The sequence below is a fragment of the Diabrotica virgifera genome, chromosome 6 (assembly GCF_917563875.1).
Source record: "Diabrotica virgifera virgifera chromosome 6, PGI_DIABVI_V3a".
Lineage (NCBI taxonomy): Eukaryota > Metazoa > Arthropoda > Insecta > Coleoptera > Chrysomelidae > Diabrotica > Diabrotica virgifera.
In genome coordinates, this window is record NC_065448.1 from 236,808,406 (window position 1) to 236,828,202 (window position 19,797).

The 19,797-nt window shown below is 32.3% G+C and overlaps 1 protein-coding gene across 1 annotated transcript in view; it reads left to right on the forward strand.

Moving 5' to 3' along the window:
• LOC126887348 (protein brunelleschi) overlaps window positions 1-12,352 on the forward strand; it is a 51,194-nt gene extending 38,842 nt beyond the window's left edge. The window contains exons 9-11 of the mRNA XM_050654801.1: window positions 5,435-5,790; window positions 9,312-9,519; window positions 11,657-12,352. Coding sequence (XP_050510758.1) covers window positions 5,435-5,790; window positions 9,312-9,519; window positions 11,657-11,852 — 760 coding nt within the window. The 3' untranslated portion in view covers window positions 11,853-12,352. The remainder of the gene's footprint in view (window positions 1-5,434; window positions 5,791-9,311; window positions 9,520-11,656) is intronic.
• Window positions 12,353-19,797: the final 7,445 nt, after the last annotated feature.

Sequence of the window (19,797 nt, forward strand, 5' to 3'; positions counted from 1 at the left end):
TAAAATACTGAAATTAAAACACAACTATAGCCTCATATTTTCTTAACATTCTGTTTTTTGATTCATTCGCTTATGTTGGATAATAAAAAAGTTAGGTACAGTCGGAAAAATGAAAGAATACCCATGAACGAACATATAAAACACGCTATATTTTCCTGTCACCGTGTCACACAAAAAATTGGCAAGCGCAAATACATGTAATAATTATTATTACATGTACTTGCGCTGGGCAATTTTCTTTGTGACACTGTGACAGGAAAATACAGCGTGTTTTATATGTTCGTTCATGGGTATTCTTTCATTTTTCCGACTGTATTTTAACAACTAGCCATGTTTTTCATCAATACAAGGTGTTTTTAAATAAGTGTGCAAACTTTAAGGGGTAAAATTCTGCATGAAAAAATAATGACAGTTTGTTAATGTTGTTCTGAAGCTATTTTCTTGTGGCATTTTTACAATTTTAACTATTTAGAATGGGAAATAAGCCACAATATTATTAAAAAAATGATTTTTATTAACGTTTCGACGCCCAAATCGGGTGCCGTTGTCAAAATACAAAATACTATTTATTAATATAATAGTATTTTGTATTTTGACAACGGCACCCGATTTGGGCGTCGAAACGTTAATAAAAATCATTTTTTTAATAATATTGTGGCTTATTTCCCATTCTAAATAGTTAAAAATGACAGTTTGCTTTATAAACGTATGTTCTCAAATGCTTCGTTTCCGAGATAGGGGGGTGTTGAAATTTTTCTTACAAACTGAAGATTTATTTACTGCTCTAAATCCAATTGAGATATCCAAATGAAACTTGGTGAGTTTTAAGAAGTAGTTATTGCACTTTTTTTGACATACAATTAAGAATTTATTCAACTATTTTTAATGGGAAATAAGCCACAATTTTACCAAAAAAATGATTTTATTAACGTTTCGAAGCCCAAATCAGGTTTCGTTGTCAAAATACAAAATACTACTAAAATAAACAAAAATGTTGTTGCTAGGTAAAAAAATTCTTCTAATAATTTATTTAATCTGACTCACTTTTATTGGCAATTCAGACGTATATTATACATTTTAAAGTAGAAGACTTTAAAATGATATCGCCAATATTTATGAGTTGCGTTCCTTGGACGACTTTACTAAAATATAGTTTATTCGATTACATGAAATCAATCCCAACTCAAGAATATCCGTCACAAAAAAATCATAGCATGTGATCTGTCTTTAAAAAGACAACCAAATGCAACGATGACAGTAAAATTCTCGCGTTAGAGATTTCTTAGTAAATCACGAGGGAAAACCAGGAAAAAACCTCGTGATACTACTATTCCGACATCGTAAGTATTTGGTCTTACATTTAATTTACTTTCAAAAAACTAATACCAAATTCTGACTTTAATATGTTTAAATTATAAATAATATTAATAATACATAGATTTACAATAAGTAATACTAAAATATAACATTTGTACTAACTCGATATGTTATTGACTTACTAATCGTGGTATTTTCTTTCTATTGACTTCCTCTTTCAGTATGGGTAACCACATCCTACTGCATTCTACCGAGGAATTTGCGACACAATTGCTTTCATTTAGCATAATTAGAGCCGCTTCTTTGATTTTTCTCTTTTTACTATCTGATTCTTTCAGGACTATACTTAAATTTCTCCACTGAACTCTATGTTCATTATCCCATGCGTGTTGACATATTTGAGATCTATCAAATTCTCTATTTTTAATATAAGACTGATGTTCACTTATTCTAACGTTTAATGGTCTTGATGTTTCACCTAAATAAAATTGTTCGCATTCACAAGGTATTTTATAAATGCAATTCTTTGTTCTTTCTTGTTCATTGTTAGGTTTAGTTTTAGATAGAATAGATCTCAATGTGTGTGTTGTTTTGAATTTTGTTGAAATGTTGAATTTATTTCCTATTGTTTTAAGTTTCTCGGATAGTCCTTTTATGTATGGTATTTCTAACGTGCTATGTACTAAGAGTATAAGTCATAAAAAAGATTTTTCGGGATTCTTCTATATTTTGAATTATATAATTAATAAGGTATTACCAAAGTGGAAAGTAAAATAGTTAATTACTAATTTATTAATCATATTTCGTCACCATTTTCATATTTAGTTGTAATAGTTATTTTATCAGTGGTAAAAAAGACTTTGAAAAGTCCTAATAAAAAATTTTCATTTTTGACTTATACTCTTAATACATAGCACTCTAGATTTATTTTCCTCGTATTATTTCTTGTGAATGTTGTAGGATCCCATTCTAAGTTGTTCTGTTTCATTCGATCCAATCTTGACAATTCCTTATTTATAAACGATGAAGGATAATCATTTTTTAATAAAACATATGTTAACAATTTTTTTTGTGACGGATATTCTTGAGTTGGGATTGATTTCATGTAATCGAATGAACTATCTTTTACTAATGTCGGCCCAGGAACGCAATTCATAAATATTGGCGATATCATTTTAAAGTCTTCTACTTTAAAATGTATAATATACATCTGAATTGCCAATATAAGTGAGTCAGATTAAATAAATTATTAGAAGAATTTTTTTTACCTAGCAACAACATTTTTGTTTATTTTAGTAGTATTTTGACAACGAAACCCGATTTGGGCTTCGAAACGTTAATAAAATCATTTTTTTGGTAAAATTGTGGCTTATTTCCCATTAAAAATAGTTGATTGTAAAAATGCCACAAGAAAATAGCTTCAGAACAACATTAAGAATTTAATATTCACCATTTTCACATATAAGGGCCATATAACCCGTATGCGCGTCAACGGTAAATATCCTACTTGTATATCAAAAATAAAAAAAAAACACTTATTTAAAAACACCCTGTATTGATAAAAAACAAGGCTAGTTGTTAAAGTATCTAACTTTTTTGATTATCCAACATAAGCGAATGAATCAAAAAACAGAATTTTAAGAAAACATGAGGCTATAGTTTTGAGTTTTAATTTCAGTACTTTATAAATGCTAAAATATTCCACAGGGTGACGAAAACTTTAATAAAAAATCACAGTTTGATTGGTACACCCTGTATACAATGACAATTTACCTTTCTATCAACAATATTATCACAGCGATATTGTTAAAGAATAACACTGTTACTAATAAAACACTCGTATTCTAAGGTTATTCCGTATTTATATCTAGAATAGTTATCCTAAGTATAAGGTAGATATAGTACGAAAATAATACGTTACTAATAAACTCGGTATAAGTTAGATATAAGTATTCCTACTTTATTCCGAAATAATAGTTTGGCAACGTTGCAATCTTCTGCACATATACATAGAACAACGATATATTGTGTCAAATATGTCAATTTTGATTTTTCTCTGTAACTGACAAACCAAATTAACCTAGGCGAAAAGTTTTCGGAATGATGTTTTTTTTTTTTGTAAGCATTTATTAACAATCAGAATTACATATTCTATAAGCTAATTTGATAACAAGTACAATAACATATATCAATGTATTATTGTACACTAAAATGGCGTTATGAGGTACATCACCCAGCGGTTTCACCTCAGTTTCAGCGAAGATCTATGGGCCATAATCTTCGCAATCTTCTGTTGTTTAGTGGCTGTAGTAATGGTAATATTGATTTTTTTTTAAATACGTTTAAAATACCAGTATTCTTCTTTCATATGGTTTCCACATAATTTCTGTATCATTATTATTTTCTGAACAATAACATTGCAAAAATAGTTCTTAGGGGAAAATAAATTGAATAAAATTAAAACTAATTAACGAATCATCTTGAAATTTTTTGTACATTATATGGACTGTTTGACTCAACATTTCATGCAATATCAAATTTAAATAAGTTAATTATCTATTAAGTTTTATAAAAACCTTACACCATCTTTAGAAAACCTATATTTAATTCTGAATTCCTTATCAGTGTACTGTGAAAATGGATTAATTCTATCTTTGAGAAGTTTCCTTTTTCGTGTATTTTCTATCATGTTAATTAAATTATCAACTTCTTCGACAGCCGCAACACCCCTTAAACACATTTTTTTATTATATAATTACTCACAAAACAAATCAAAAGATAATATATTTTTGCCTCTGATGACACTGACAGTCATAAAATAGGTTGACTTAAACAAGGGTGTGGGTCGGTATAAACTTGGACTAAATTCTTATACCAAGTATAACCTATATCTAAGTTATTCCATGTTTATTGGTAGTGATTTTGCCTATACCTGATTTATTCTCAGTATAACTTTTATACTTGGTTTATTAGTAACAGTGTAACTGCCTTACTAATAAAACACTCGTATTCTAAGGTTATTCCGTATTTATATCTAGAATAGTTATCCTAGGTATAAGGTAGATATAATACGAAAATAATTTGTTACCAATAAACTCGGTATAAGTTAGTTATAAGTATTCCCACTTTATTCCGAAATAATAGTTTGGCAACGGCGCAGTCTTCTACACAATTGCATAAAACAACGATATATTGGGTGAAATATGTCAATTTTGACTTTTATCTACAACTGACAAGCCAAATTCCGTCATTTTTCGTACTTTGTATTTTCTGCTATATTTTAATAAATCGTTATTTCGTATGTTGTATGTTTAGTTTGAGTATTTTATAAAATGGCTTCAAATAAAAGAGAACGTTGGATTAAATGGGAAAGTGAAGAAAAAGTAAACAAATTGATTTATTTTACTTATAAATGCAATGTAAATATGTTAATTTCAGCATATTGTGAAGAATATTGTGAGAGATGTTCTACATATAGAAAATAAAGACCTTATTTTTCTTGTATATTGGAGGATAAGCCTCCGCTTGTTTGCAATAAGTGAATCACCTACTATTTTTTCTAAAAACCGTACATCATCTTTAGGAAACCGGAATTTTATTCTGCATTCTTTGAAAAGGAATTTATGCTTTCTTTGAAAGTTTTCCTTTTTCGTGTATTTTACATCATGTTAATTAAATTATCAACTTCCTCATTAGCCGCAATACCTCTTAAACACATTTTTTTATTATATGTCTACTCAAAAGACAAATAAAAAAATAATAAATTTTTGTCTGTGATGACTTTGACATTCATAAAATAGGTTATACCAGACTTAAACAAGGGTGTGGGTCGGTATAAACTTGGACTAAATTATTATACCAAGTATTAATCTATACCGAAGTTATTCCATGTTTATTGGTAGTGATTTTGCCTATACTTGATTTATTCTTAGTATAACTTTTATACTTGGTTTATTAGTAACAGTGTATGGCTATAACATGTGAAAAAATGACTTATATCGAACAGGTTTAGGAAATTCGAGAAGTGTATTTCTAAATTAAAAATAAATTAAGTATAATTAACTATTTGTTGCATAATGTTAGTGCACTATGTACTTATTACATTTCTATATTTTAGACACTCTCAATTTTACCTCGTATTAGACGTAGCTAATCTAACAACTCAAGAAATGGAACTGCAATACACTCCCACGAAAACAATGCTAATAGAAGGACAAGAAAGTTGCAGAGTACCAATTCCAGTAGACAGATGCCCACTATCGAAACTAACAGGACTGTTCCAGGAAATGGATGAAAATTCTGACAATAGGAACGATATCGATGTCAACAAAATTTGTTCCGAGCATGTTACAGACTTGGTCAGTTTAAATTGGCATTTGCTTGGAACTGATTCGAGAGGGGTAGCCTCACTAAAAGGAATTAATTTAACACCAAGAATGTTGGACATTGTTAGAATGTCACCGTTGGGTTGGGGTAAGTAAATTCTTAGTTAAACTTATATACATATACAGGGCGAGGCAGATAAACGGCCTATTAGAAATTGAGAACTAAAGGCAACAGAATCATGAAGAGGTTTTGAGGAGTGATCTATTTAATGAAAATATTTTCATCTATTCGCTACTTCCGGTAGCGAAAAACTTCGTTTTTTTAATGGGACACCCTGTACATTCTTACATTTTTGGATTCTTCCGGGTGTCTTCTTTCTTAAAATATGAGGTTTTGTAATGTTGTACAGGGTAGTTTAAAATAGAATTAGGTTTTTTTTCTTAATATCGTAACAACATTCACACCCTGTAGAAATATAGCAGTTTGACATCAAAAACTCTATTTATGCTCAAATGATTTTTAATATAGTCTACTATTGTTAAGAATTATTATTAGTATAGCTAAATTTTTAATTTTAGTATACAGAGTTGGTCGAAACTCGGAATGAGTATTTTCTGAGATTTCTTAAATGGAACACCCTGTATTTTAATATTGTAATGAAATGATATTTTATGGTACTTTTTTATTTCTTAAGCATTCCCTATACCTAACTGCTTTAATTTGTGAGTTATTGGTGATTCAAGTCACACATTAATTGCAACAAAAAATGCGTGCAATTTTATTAGGTTGGCCCTGAAAATATTCAATCACAAATAAATTTTCGGAAATAGAAATAAATACATATTAATCTAGACTGATCCTTAAAATTACCAATAATGGTTGAGCTATCAAAATACCTACGTACAGTCGGAAAAATGAAAGAATACCCATGAACGAACATATAAAACACGCTGTATTTTCCTGTCACCGTGTCACAAAGAAAATTGTCCAGTGCACGTACATGTAACAATAATTATTACATGTACTTGCGCTGGCCAATTTTTTGTGTGACACGGTGACAGGAAAATACAGCGTGTTTTATATGCTCGTTCATGGGTATTCTTTCATTTTTCCTGCTGTAGTTAAGATTGTTGGTGCGATTAACAATTAAGCACAAATTAAAGCAGTTAGGCATATGGAATACTTAAGAAATCAAAAAGTACCATAAAATATCACTTCATTACAATACAAAAATACAGCGTGTTCCATTTAAGAAAACTCAGAAAATACTCATTCCGAGTTTCGACCAACCCTGTATACTAAAATTCAACATTAAGCTATACTAATCATTTTTAACAATAGTAGACTACATTAAAAATTATTTGAACATAAATAGAGCTGTCGATGTCAAAGTACTACAATTCTACAGGGTGTGAAAATTGCTACGAAATTATTTAAAAAATGTTATCTTTTAAACTGTGGCGACACGCTTCAATTACTATTTTACTATTTCTTAAATGCTATTTTTAATTTTTACTAACTTTTCTCAAAACGAAAGAATACGTCCCATTTCAAATTCACATTTCTTTTGGCTCATAATATCTATATAAAGAAACCAGATGTTAATGGCCTGTTCAGTTTATGTATGAGAAGCACAAATTCCATAATAGATTACGGTATCAGATTAGCCACCCTCTTTATGTCAACTTCTTAAAAACTACAGAAATGTTTTCAGCTTTTAAAACGACAGATCTAATAATTTATCGCCTTTTCTAGCCATATGGTAGAACCACATACATAATGACATATTAGCGTTTGTGGTCTCGTCAGTCGATTCACAGCCTCCCGTCGGTAGACACACCCCAGCAGGCGTCGGTCGGTCATAAAACCCTCGTTGGGCAAAACAACAACAGATCCTTACGAGATATAAGCAAAACACGTTTTTTTACCAAAAATAAATAAATATATTATTGACAGTTGTTTGCGTTTTATTAATTTTAATTTCATTTAAATGATTCCGTAAACAACCAACGGAACAACACTACCCTATATAACATTACAAAGCCTCATATTTTAAGAAAGAAGACATCGAGGAGAATCCAAAAATGTAAAAATATATAGGGTGTCCCATGTAAAAAAACTAAGTTATAAGCAACTTCCGGTATAACCGGAAGTAGCAAAGAGATGAAAGTATTTTCATTTAATAGATCATTCTTCAAAACCCCTTCTTCACCATATGAAAAAAGGCAAGAACGGTTTTTTAGCATACACTAAACGTGGAATTTAAAAGTAATTTTTAATATCTGTTTCGTACTATTTTTTTCTTAAAAAAATCAGACCGTTGCTCATAGGCGCGCTAATGATGAATACAAAATGCTTAATTGTATGTCAAAAAATGCCTAATAACTACGTCTTAAAACCCACCAAATTTCATTTTCATAGCTCAACCGGTCCATAAATTGGAACTTTGAAATATAAATTTCAACACCCCGTATCTCGGAAACGAAGCATTTGCAGACATATGTTTATAGAGAAAACTGTGATAGAGAAAGGCATTATTTTTATTTTCAATTCAGAGATCATTACCCTCTTTCTATGGCCATTTCGAACCCCTTAGTTTTCATCAGGAAAGCTACCGTAATGATGCTCTGAAAAGAAAATAAAAATCTTTGCCATTTCTGTCAATTATACAATATAATTAACATTCAGACGCTATAGCGACATATATTAACAACTTGTCGAAACCAAAAGACTCCATTTTCAAACAAATAAATGTTTAAAAATAATAAAATCTTTGGATTTCTTAGTTCGGAAACAGATTCTCTCTTATACCTATTCCCCATCCTTCTAAAATTTGCAAGGAATAAAGGGTGATGAATGCAGAGACGTGGGGGTCTATATAGTTTCTCTACCTACGTTCTTACTCACGTATTGAGTACAAGGAGACAGTTTCGTTGATCTTTGCCTCGATGAAAAGATGTGTTGTGGAGTGCAACTATATAGACCCCCAAGTCTCTGCATTCATCACCCTTTATTCCTTGCAAATTTTAGAAGGATGGGGAATAGGTATAAGAGAGAATCTGTTTCCGAACTAAGAAATCCAAAGATTTTATTATTTTTAAACATTTATTTGTTTGAAAATGGAGTCTTTTGGTTTCGACAAGTTGTTAATAGATGTCGCTATAGCGTCTGAATGTTAATTATATTTTATAATTGACAGAAATGGCAAAGATTTTTATTTTCTTTTCAGAGCATCATTACGGTAGCTTTCCTGATGAGAACTAAGGGGTTCGAAATGGACATAGAAAGAGGGTAATGATCTCTGAATTAAAAATAAAAATAATGCCTTTCTCTACCTACGTTCTTACTCACGTATTGAGTACAAGGAGACAGTTTCGTTGATCTTTGCCTCGATGAAAAGATGTGTTGTGGAGTGCAACTATATAGACCCCCACGTCTCTGCATTCATCACCCTTTATTCCTTGCAAATTTTAGAAGGATGGGGAATAGGTATAAAAGAGAATCTGTTTCCGAACTAAGAAATCCAAAGATTTTATTATTTTTAAACATTTATTTGTTTGAAAATGGAGTCTTTTGGTTTCGACAAAACTGTGATAATTTTTTCATGTAGAATTACCTCTTAAAGTTTGTCATACTTATTTACCAACACCCTGTATGTATTTTTTTAGAGGTAACCGTTAATGGTGATGTTGTGAAAGCTCAGGAAGAAGTAACGTGCGAAGCGGGCGATTGTTTAGCACTAAAAATGGCTGTCGTTAACAGTTTAGAGAAGACATTGCATCAGATAACAATGACTATTCAATTTTATCAAGACTATGAGAATGGTACTCTAAATTATCGAATGGATACTAGGCTTGCTACTGCTGGTAGCACGAAGTAAGTATATGATGTGATGGTTGATCCATCCTATTTCTTTTCTTGATTAATCGGAATCCTCGAACAATTTGATGATAACTACTTGATGGATTCGACCGTTACTTGATCCGTTACCGTTCATTTTATCTCACAATAAAACACTGACAACTTTTGTTTTCTATACTTCCACAAAATTTATTATTTACAACTATGTGACTACAGCTGTTTCGGCAGAGTGCCTTTCTCAAGTGATATAATTTACAATGTGTTTGCCTTTTTAAGTCTCTAACTGAAGAGGTTGAGGAGTGGAGAGCTGTTTGTCTCGAGTTGGTCATTCAAAATTATATCTGTATTTTTCAGTTTATTAATTTCCATAGATTCTAAAAAAGATAGCTTAAGGCCTTTATTTTGGATATGCAGAATTTGAAACTCTTCATTGAAAGAATGATTATGATCTAGAAGGTGAAGTGCGTATGTAGAAGTGTCTGTTTTTCTATTGTTGAAAGCCCTTTTGTGTTCTGCTATCCGTTTGTCAAAAGTTCTGCCAGTTTGACCGATGTAAGTTTTCGGACAGTCACCACAAGTTAGTTTGTACACACCACTCTGTAGTTGCTTTCTCTTTCGGCTTTTATTGTTCTTAATATATTTGCTTAAGTTGTTAGTTCTGAAAGCTGGTATTATTCCTTTCTTTTTTATGTATCTGGCTATTTTTGTTGTTATTTTGCCAGTATATGTGTGAGAGCAGAAGGTACTGGGTTCTTTCTGTGGTGGTGGATACACTAATTTCAGGGCTTTCTTATGGAGTTTTTGATTTAAAATTTTGTTAACTGTTTGTTCGTTATAGCCGTTGTTTACTGCTATTTGTTTAATGATGTTTAGTTCTATCTCGAAGTTATTTTTTGTCATGGGAATTTCTGTCAGTCTATGTATCATGCTATGGTAGGCTGCTAATTTGTGTTGTGTAGGATGGGATGATGAATTGTGTATAGTTGTGTCAGTATGGGTAGGTTTATGATATACGGAGAACTCATGTTTGTTGTGTAGTCTGGTGATCGTTACATCTAGAAAGTTTATGGAATTATTCTGTTCTGTTTCTATTGTAAACTCAATATTACTATGAATGAAATTACCCACTCCTCAACCTCTTCAGTTAGAGACTTAAAAAGGCAAACACATTGTAAATTATATCACTTGAGAAAGGCACTCTGCCGAACAGCTGTAGTCACATAGTTGTAAATAATAAATTTTGTGGAAGTATAGAAAACAAAAGTTTTCAGTGTTTTATTGTGAGATTGATGATAACTTTTTTATATAGAAAGTGTCGTCCTTATTGAGCCCTTTCCAGGGCATTGTAAATATTGTTAGCTTCTCGTTCTAAAAATTACTCGGAATTCCACATAATAGTGTAATAAAACGAGCTATTTGGTATTTATTTACGACTTTATTATTTATTTATACAAGTTTTCTTTACAAATATCTAGCTTAAAGTGAACTTATTTACAAGATCCTTTCCTATTTATAGCCCAGTTGATATTCTGGAACCATCCACGCTCATATCTAGCTATCGGCTCATTACGCGTACTTGAGGCACGTTCTCGAACTCTCTTTACCCCTCCCCCGACGCCTAGAATATTCGATTGCGTCATTCTCGAGTTGTATACCGTTATACGGGGGTCGGCCAAGAGTTCTCTTTCGTTACAATATATAGCATTTACTTAATATAAAATTGGAACATGGAAGGCCAAGGGGGGTCGTCTTTGACCCCAAATGCATTTTTTATTCGTGAAATATAGGGAATTTTTTTTATTACGAAATATGAGAGTATCTAGACTGATATTAAAGTCAGATAAAAAACATAATGAGTTAAAAATTGAAAATATTCTTCAATTTATTGAAGACAACATATTTTGTGATTTAAAATTATAATTTTATATGTCTTACAGGGTGCTCGCCACTGGGCGGTTTCCCTCTGTTATTTTACAATAATTATGCATATTTCTTATTGTTTGTGATGAGACAGATTGTAATAAACATTGGATGTTATTTAAAAAAATATTGAATAAAAACATACATTGGGGTTAAAATTGACCCCCCTTGGTCATGCCAAGGTTAATAAGAATTAATTATTCGATTGATTTATTTTTTCTCTAATTTTCAGGAGATCCTTCACTGAATTACAACCGCAAGCTAAAGCCAATCACGAATGCAATGTTATATTTTTCACGCCTGGACACTACAAGGTAGATATTCAGTGTTGTGCACCGGAAAGTTTATTGGCGTCGAAGGTGAATCCCATCATTTCAACAGGACATATATGGCGGTTTACTCCGACTGTGTCTTTCTTGGTTACTTAAAACACTTTAAGTAGAAAAATACGATATCCTTTGTAAAAGGTATATTTAAAATTCCCTAAACAAGGGTTACATTAAATCACAGAACGTTTTCGGATTAAAAAAACCATCGTAAGTGTTACTAATAGCCAAGCAATAGTATGCCTGAGCCACCAAAATGTTTTGGGTAAAAACTCTTTAAATGTTGACAGTTGTTATGTTATAGTACATAGTATTAATAAAAGAGGTTTTTATCCAAAACATTTTGGTGGCTCAGGCATGCTATTTTTTGGCTTTTAGTAACACTGATAGTGGATTTTTTATACCGAAAACGTTTTGTTTTGTGATGTAACCCTTATTTAGGGAATTTTAAATATACCTTTTACAAAGAATCTCGTATTTTTGTGATTTATGGTATTCAGCCAGCTAAAGGAATTTTATTTTCCTCGTGGACTTTAAGTAGAGCTGCGCTTGGTTATTTGTAATCGTATCGATACTACAAAGATATTAAGACTGGAAAATTACTGTATTTGTTTTAATATACTACTAAGTAGTATAGCACCCTAGGTCAATTACACTCTAAGAGCACCCGCAGACTGCAGATTTTATATCGGTCGATATTTTTAGGCTATTGATTGAGTTCAAAATAAGAGAGCTAAAAGGAACTACAACGTTAACGGGATTTTATTGTCTCATATGGTCAATGTACCTCTAAATTTGAAAAAAAATCGCGGAGTGCTACCATTTAAATGGGTGCGTTTTTGAGAAAAGGGGTGAATTAGTCCCTAGGCACAGGGTAAATTAGGGTGAGTTCTAGTCACTTTTGGTACAAACACTTCTACAGGAAAATTGTTCCAGGTTAAATTTACTATCGAAATATCATATTTTAAAGTCAAAAGTATTTTTTTTACAAAAAGGTAAGCAAGAAAGAAACACGAAAAAACACAATTTTGTTTTTTGCCTCATAATTTTTTTCCATGGGGATATAGGTATAGACATTGCTTCAGCGAAAAATTATTTCCATCCTTCCTCTTTAAAATGACGTTTGGTAGAAGTCACTAGGATTTATAGTTTCCGAAATAGGATGTTTCAAAGTTTGCCGCTCGCAGAATTTTTGAGCCATTTTCCCCATTATTTCACAAACATTGTTCTGTAACTTTTTTCTACGCATTTCTAGGTATATGCAATGGTACATTTAGTAGAAAAAGAAGTCAATTACATTTAAAATGGTCTATTAAATAAGGTTGTACGACTATTTTTAAACAAGTTATGCTTTTTCAAGATTTTATACTTTTAATGATTTTTGATATTTTTTATGATTATTTTTTAAATTTCTCATTATGACTTTTTTTCTTGTACATTTAGGTATATACGTTGTGCAATAAAAAAAGCTTATTTTCTTTACTTTAAAATGGTGTATTGCAAACACCTTTAGGACTATTTTTAAACAAGATATCCGTAAGATATCCAAAGGTATCCGTAATTTGAGAAAAATTTAAAAAAAATTTATTTTTTTTAATAAGAATAATATAATTGCATATTGTAACATAATATTTAATTCCAAATAACTTTTCTTAATAACACTTTTCGATATTGTGAAATATAAAGGTACTTTACTCTTGAGCGAAATTTCTATTTTTTAACATATCTCGTACACTATTGATAAAATTTTATGTCTGATTACATCTTAGATTTTAGACTATGCAGAGCATTTTATAAAGAATAATTTTTTTCATAAAGTTAATAATAAAAAGTTTTCCATATACATAGTTCCAAATTAGTGGGACCTATTGCATGTGTATATGTCACATTTTGAAAAAGCATATCTTGTTTAAAAATAGACCTAGAATTTTTTACAATATACCATTTTAAAGTAAAGAAAATAAGCTTTCTTTTTTATTCCACGATGTATATACCTAAATATACAATAAAAAAAGTTATAATGAGAAATTTAAAAATAATCGTAAAATATATCAAAAATCATTAAAAGTATAAAATTTTGAAAAATCATATCTTGCTTAAAAATAGTCACACAGCCTTCCACGATAGACCATTTTAAAGGTAATTGACTTCTCTTCCTATTAAATGTAACATTGCGTATACCTAAAGCTGCGTAAAAAAGCTACAGAACAATGTTTGCGAAGCAATGCCTATACCTATATCCCTGTGGAAAAAAGTTATGGGGCAAAAAACAAAATTGCTTTCTTTCGCGTTTTTTTTTCTTGCTTTTCTTTTGAATATATTTTTGTAAAAAAAAAATATTTTTGACTTTAAAATCTGATATTTCGATAGTAAATTTAACCTGGAAATTTTTTCCTGTAGACGTGTTTGTACCAAACGTGCATAGAACTCACTCTAATTCGCCCTGTGCCTAGGTACTAATTCACCTCTTTCTCAAAAACGCACCCCTTTAAATGGTAGCATTTCGCGGTTTTTTCATATTTAGAGGTCCATTGACTATATGAGACAATAAAACCCCGTTAACGTTGTAGTTCCTTTCTAAAATACATAATCAATAGCCTATTTACTCGGGTTGGGCTGTTAGTGCGCATACCGAACCAACTAAACAGTCGGGTTGGTGAAGAGTGTGCAGACTAGCAACAACCTACCGATTATTCTCAGAACGATTTAGTACTAAAGTTCGTATTTGACTGTTAAAGTGAGTGGTTGCATAATGCAAAAATTTTCCAGAAATGTTATTATCGCTCTCATACAACGAAGGAGGAAATACCAAGAAGAGATTCCGAGAGTATTGAATGCTTCCAATTCACAATGGAAGAAATAAGAGGGCATCAAAAGTAACAGATGTGATCCAGAAGATTGCCATATTAAAATGACAACAAACAGAAATGAATGGATACACCTAAGGGAGGCTTACTTCCGACTATGGAAGGAATAGCTGTTGACGATGATGATGAATTCTCAGTGATAGATTATTTAGTGAAAAATTCTACACAATGTATTGAGACCGTGCAAGTTCGGAAAAGCGACACCTGGTTTCATAGATCGGCAACATTTTTTGCACTTTTAATTACATTGGCCAATTATATTAGTCTTGGTTGCTCGATAATTGTCAAGGCCATAGCCCAAAAAAAATTATAAGAAGAAAAATTAAGATTAGGTTATGTTATTAAAAGGTGAACAATTTTATGTAGTAAGTAAATTTAATTATTAAAAGTTGCAAGATTTCTCCGCTATTCGCGCACGATCGTTTCTCGTATCCCCTCCAAATACTATTGACTAATACATACAACTCTTGACATTTCCCATTACATTTGAGGAAGCAAACAATATAGTGGTGTGCGGTGATAACCAGAGCAATCTAACCTTACATTTATAAAATTGCTTTATTATTGTTTTTGTATAAGTGTTTGAACTATTTTTATTTTAATTTAATTTAGCAAAATTAGCTCGTTATTCAAAAATTTATATAATTAAATTTGAATGTTTACGTCAAATTTTACATTTTCAAAACGTAGTTTCACTTCAAGCCGGCAGTGGCGCTAGTGGCAACGTGCTTCCAGATTTCTGTGGGAGTTGGATGTATTACAGTCAATAGTATTTGTCCCCTCCAAGTACTTGCACACCGCTAATTCTAAATTACTTGATTACCTTAAAAGTTTTTCGCCTTTTATCGAATGATTATAGCCAGCTTCAATGAACTATAGTTGATTTTTTAAGTAAGAGGAGTAAACTAAAAAGACATATTCATACCCAAGAAAGATACTAGAAAAGTCACCAAATTCATCTTCTTTTTTCGTTGATTATATCAGCTTTCGATGATAATCCATACATATTATATTATACTAACACATCACTAAAAAGTTCTAAAAACAACTGTTTTTATATAAAAGTAGACTAAAAATCTAGAAATGAAAGGAATAATGCAGAAAACACAAAAAATCGCCGATATACTTAATTAACCTATAAAATGACAGAAGTGCCAAAATTTCATAAATGTCATTAGTGTCAAAATTTAATAACAGTGGAGTAAACTTGCCTGCGGTTGGACCAATTAGAAACAAGCATCATCATCATCATCATTGGCTCGACAGCCCTTTCTGGGTCTTGGCCTGTTCTAGGATTCTTCTCCTCTCTGCTCTGTTTCGTGCTTTTTTTCTCCAGTTTTTTATTTTTAAGGTTTTTATATCATTTTCTATTTGTTCTAAATATCTCAGCTTCGGTCTTCCTCTTGTTCTTTTTCCTACTGGCATCTGTTTGAATATTTTGTTTGGTATTTCGCCTTCTTCCATTCTTTCTACATGTCCCATCCAACGCAGCCGTCCTATTTTAATGAATGTTATGATATCTGGATCCTGGTATATTTCGTATAGTTCAAAGTTGTACCTTCTTCGCCAAATTCCATTTTCTTTTGTGCCCTTATATATGTGTCGCAAGATTTTTCTTTCAAAGGTGGCTAGCAATGTTTCCTCTCTTTTAGTGAGTGTCCAGGTTTCTGAGCCGTATGTGAGTACCGGTCTTATTAGGGTTTTGTATATTTGGCATTTTGTTTTCCTTGCGACGTTGTCTGATCTTAGTTGCCGAATTAAGCCATGGTAACTTTTATTGGCAATAAATATTCGCCTCTTCACTTCCTCTGCTACGTTATTATCCGATGTGACTAGGGATCCCAAGTATGTAAAGTTTTTTACCCCCTCAATGTTGTATTCTCCTATTGTTATATTTTGTGGCTGCCTTATTTCTGTGTTTTTACTTACCTGCATATATTTTGTTTTGTTCTGGTTGATTTTCAGGCCACTATTTTGTGCAGCTCGTTCTATTTGATTGAATGCCTCTATCATTTCTCTTCTTGATCTTGCGATTATGTCAACATCATCTGCAAATGCTAGTATTTGCACGCTTTTATTAATTATTGTTCCTCGAGTATTGACTGTTGTGTCCCTCATTATTTTCTCGAGTACAATGTTGAACAAGATGCATGATAGAGCGTCTCCCTGGCGTAGTCCCTTTTTCACATCTATTGTTTCCGTTAGTTCGTTTTGTATCCGGATTTTACTTTCTACTTTTAGAGATTCTTTTATCAGTTCTATTAGTTGTGTTGGTATATTAAATTCTTTCATTGCTTTTATTAAGAATTCTCGGTTTATATTGTCATATGCGCTTTCGAAGTCTATGTAGAGATGATGTGTGTCGATGTTATGTTCACTTGTTTTTTCAAGGATCTGTCGCAGAACAAATATCTGATCTATTGTTGACTTCTGTCTACAGAAGCCACTTTGGTACCTGCCAACTATTTTTTCAGCGTGTGGTCTAAGTCTTTCATAAATGACGTTGGACATTATTTTGTATGCTGCATTCAGCAGCGTGATTCCACGGTAGTTTCCACATTCTAACTGATTCCCTTTTTTATGTAATGGTACAATAATACCACTATTCCACTCCGCTGGTAGCTGTTTATTTGACCATATCTTTGTTATCAATACATGTATTGTTTTCTGTAGTGCGTCTCCTCCTTCCTTCAGTAATTCCGATGCTACTTGATCCGATCCCGGTGATTTATTGTTCTTTAATTTGTCTACTGCTGTTCTAATCTCGGCTATTGTTGGTGGACTCTTTTCTCTGTTGTCTGCTTGGTCTAATGGTATATCAGGGTTCGTGTCACTCCCATCTCCTTCAAGCTTTTCCGTAAAATGTTCTGTCCATCTTCTTAGTATCTCTTGCTGTTCTGTCAATATATTACCTTCCTTATCTCTACACATCGTCGTTCTCGGTTTGAAGTCTTTTCTGCTTTTGTTCAGTTTCTGATAAAATTTTCTTGTCTCTGTCGATCTACTTAGTTCTTGCAGTTCCTGAAGTTCTTTGTTCATATATTCTCTCTTTTTTCTTCGGTGAGTTTTCTTTTCTTCTCTGCGTAGTTGTTTATATTCTTCCTCTGCTTGTCGGGTTCTGTGCCACTGTTGCATCAGTAAATATGCTCTGTTTTTTCTGTGTGTTATAATCTGACATTCTTCGTCAAACCAGTCATTCGTTCTTGTTCTTCTTTCTTTACCTTCTATGCCTAACACTTCTTTAGCTGTCTCTTTTATGATTTCTCTGCACTCTTCCCACTCCTTATTTGGGTTTTCATGTTTTGGTCTGTTTTCTAGTTTGATGCTTATCTTTTCTTTATACTCTTTATTTTTGTTTGTTTCTTTGAGTCCTTCTACCTTGTATCGTTCATGTTTAGAGCCTCTTTCCTTTTTGATGTTTGAAATTCTAGCCCTTACTCTACTTTCGACCAGGTAGTGATCAGAATCCGCATTTGCCCCTCTTCTGGTGCGGACGTTTATTATATTCGATTGGTGTCTCGAGTCTACAATAACATGATCTATCATATTTACTGTCATTCCATCTGGGGACTTCCAGGTACCCTTGTGTATATCTTTGCGAGCGAAGTATGTGCTAGCAATCACCATGTTAAGTGATCTTGCTAGGTTTATTAACCTATTGCCATTGTCATTTGATTGCTCATGGAGACTGTGCCTACCTATTGTGGGTTGGAATTGCTGTTCTCTTCCAACTTTGGCGTTTAGGTATCCATAGATTATTTTTATATCATTTTTTGGGCATGACTGATATGCGGACTCTAGTTCATCATAAAACTCTTCTTTAGTTTCATCTTCTTTTTCTTCTGTCGGGGCATGCGCATTAATTAGACTGTAATTAAAGAAACGTCCTTCAACTCTTAAAATGCACATTCTGGGGCTAATTGCTCTGAAATCTCTTATAGTATGTTTTACTCTCTTGTTTACTATGAATCCAGTGCCCAAGACGTGATCTTTAGGATCGCAGCTGTAGAAAATCGTGTGGCTTCTTTTTTCCATTATATTGTTTCCAATCCACCTCATTTTCTTGTATGGCAGTTATGTCTATTTTGTATCTATTTAGTTCATTTAAGAGATTTTGGAGAGCTCCCAATCTATACAAGGTTCGAATATTCCATGTCGCAACCCTCAAATCGTATTCCTTTTTCTCGCACAGTCGTCGTCGTTTGATCAGTCCGGCTTTTCTTCCTTTCACATTCATAACTCGTAGTTTTTCTAGGAGGAGGTAGTTAACCTTTAGCCCAACCCCCTATTCATCGGAGGACCAGGACTCCCTTCTTCGTCAGCCCTGACCCCACCTTCCACTGGGGTTGGTTACCCAATCTCCAGTGGGGTTGCTCAGGTTACCGGTGTGTACCAGCTTGGAGGTGAAGATAGGAATTGAGTAGGAGAGGCTAAGTGATGCCAACAGGATACGACATCATGTATTGCGCTTCACTACCCCTTTACACACCAGAAACAAGCATACGGCGCGGTAAATTTGAATCACTCCTCTTGGTTAAAAAACAAACAATAGTCATGCTAATTGGACCACGCAGGTTTCGGCCGATAAGCAATCGTCGTGTGTGCGCATGTCCAACACTGATTAAACCGTCGCACAGTGGGGCAAGAGACAACATAAGTTGGCATTAAATCATTGTCGATAAATTATGGCCAATTTTTTTTTCAAATATTATAAGTTGTGTGTACATAAAGAAAAACGATGTTTTTTCAATGTTTTCTTCTTCTTCTCAATGTGCCTATCCGTGACGAATGTTGGCGATCATCATGGCAATCTTTATTTTATCTGCAGCAACGCGGAAAAGCTGCACAGATGTTGTGTTAAAGCAGGTTCTGAAGTTCTTTAACCAGGATGTTCTTCTTCTTCCTGGGCCCCGCTTTACAAATATTTTTCCTTGAAAGATGGCTTGTTCAAAAAATGTTTTGCTCAAAATTTTCAAAGCTGCATGTCCGTAGTTACTACCAATATTGATTTAAATGATATTTGAAGTTTAGTCATTTTAATTTAAAATAAATCTACAGTTTAATTTACTTGTTTTTATGTAGATTTATTATCTAATATTATTTATATCTCAAAACAATTGTGTTAACATTATTTTTGAAAAATTGCTTAACCAAATTGTTTTTTAAAACCATTTACCGCA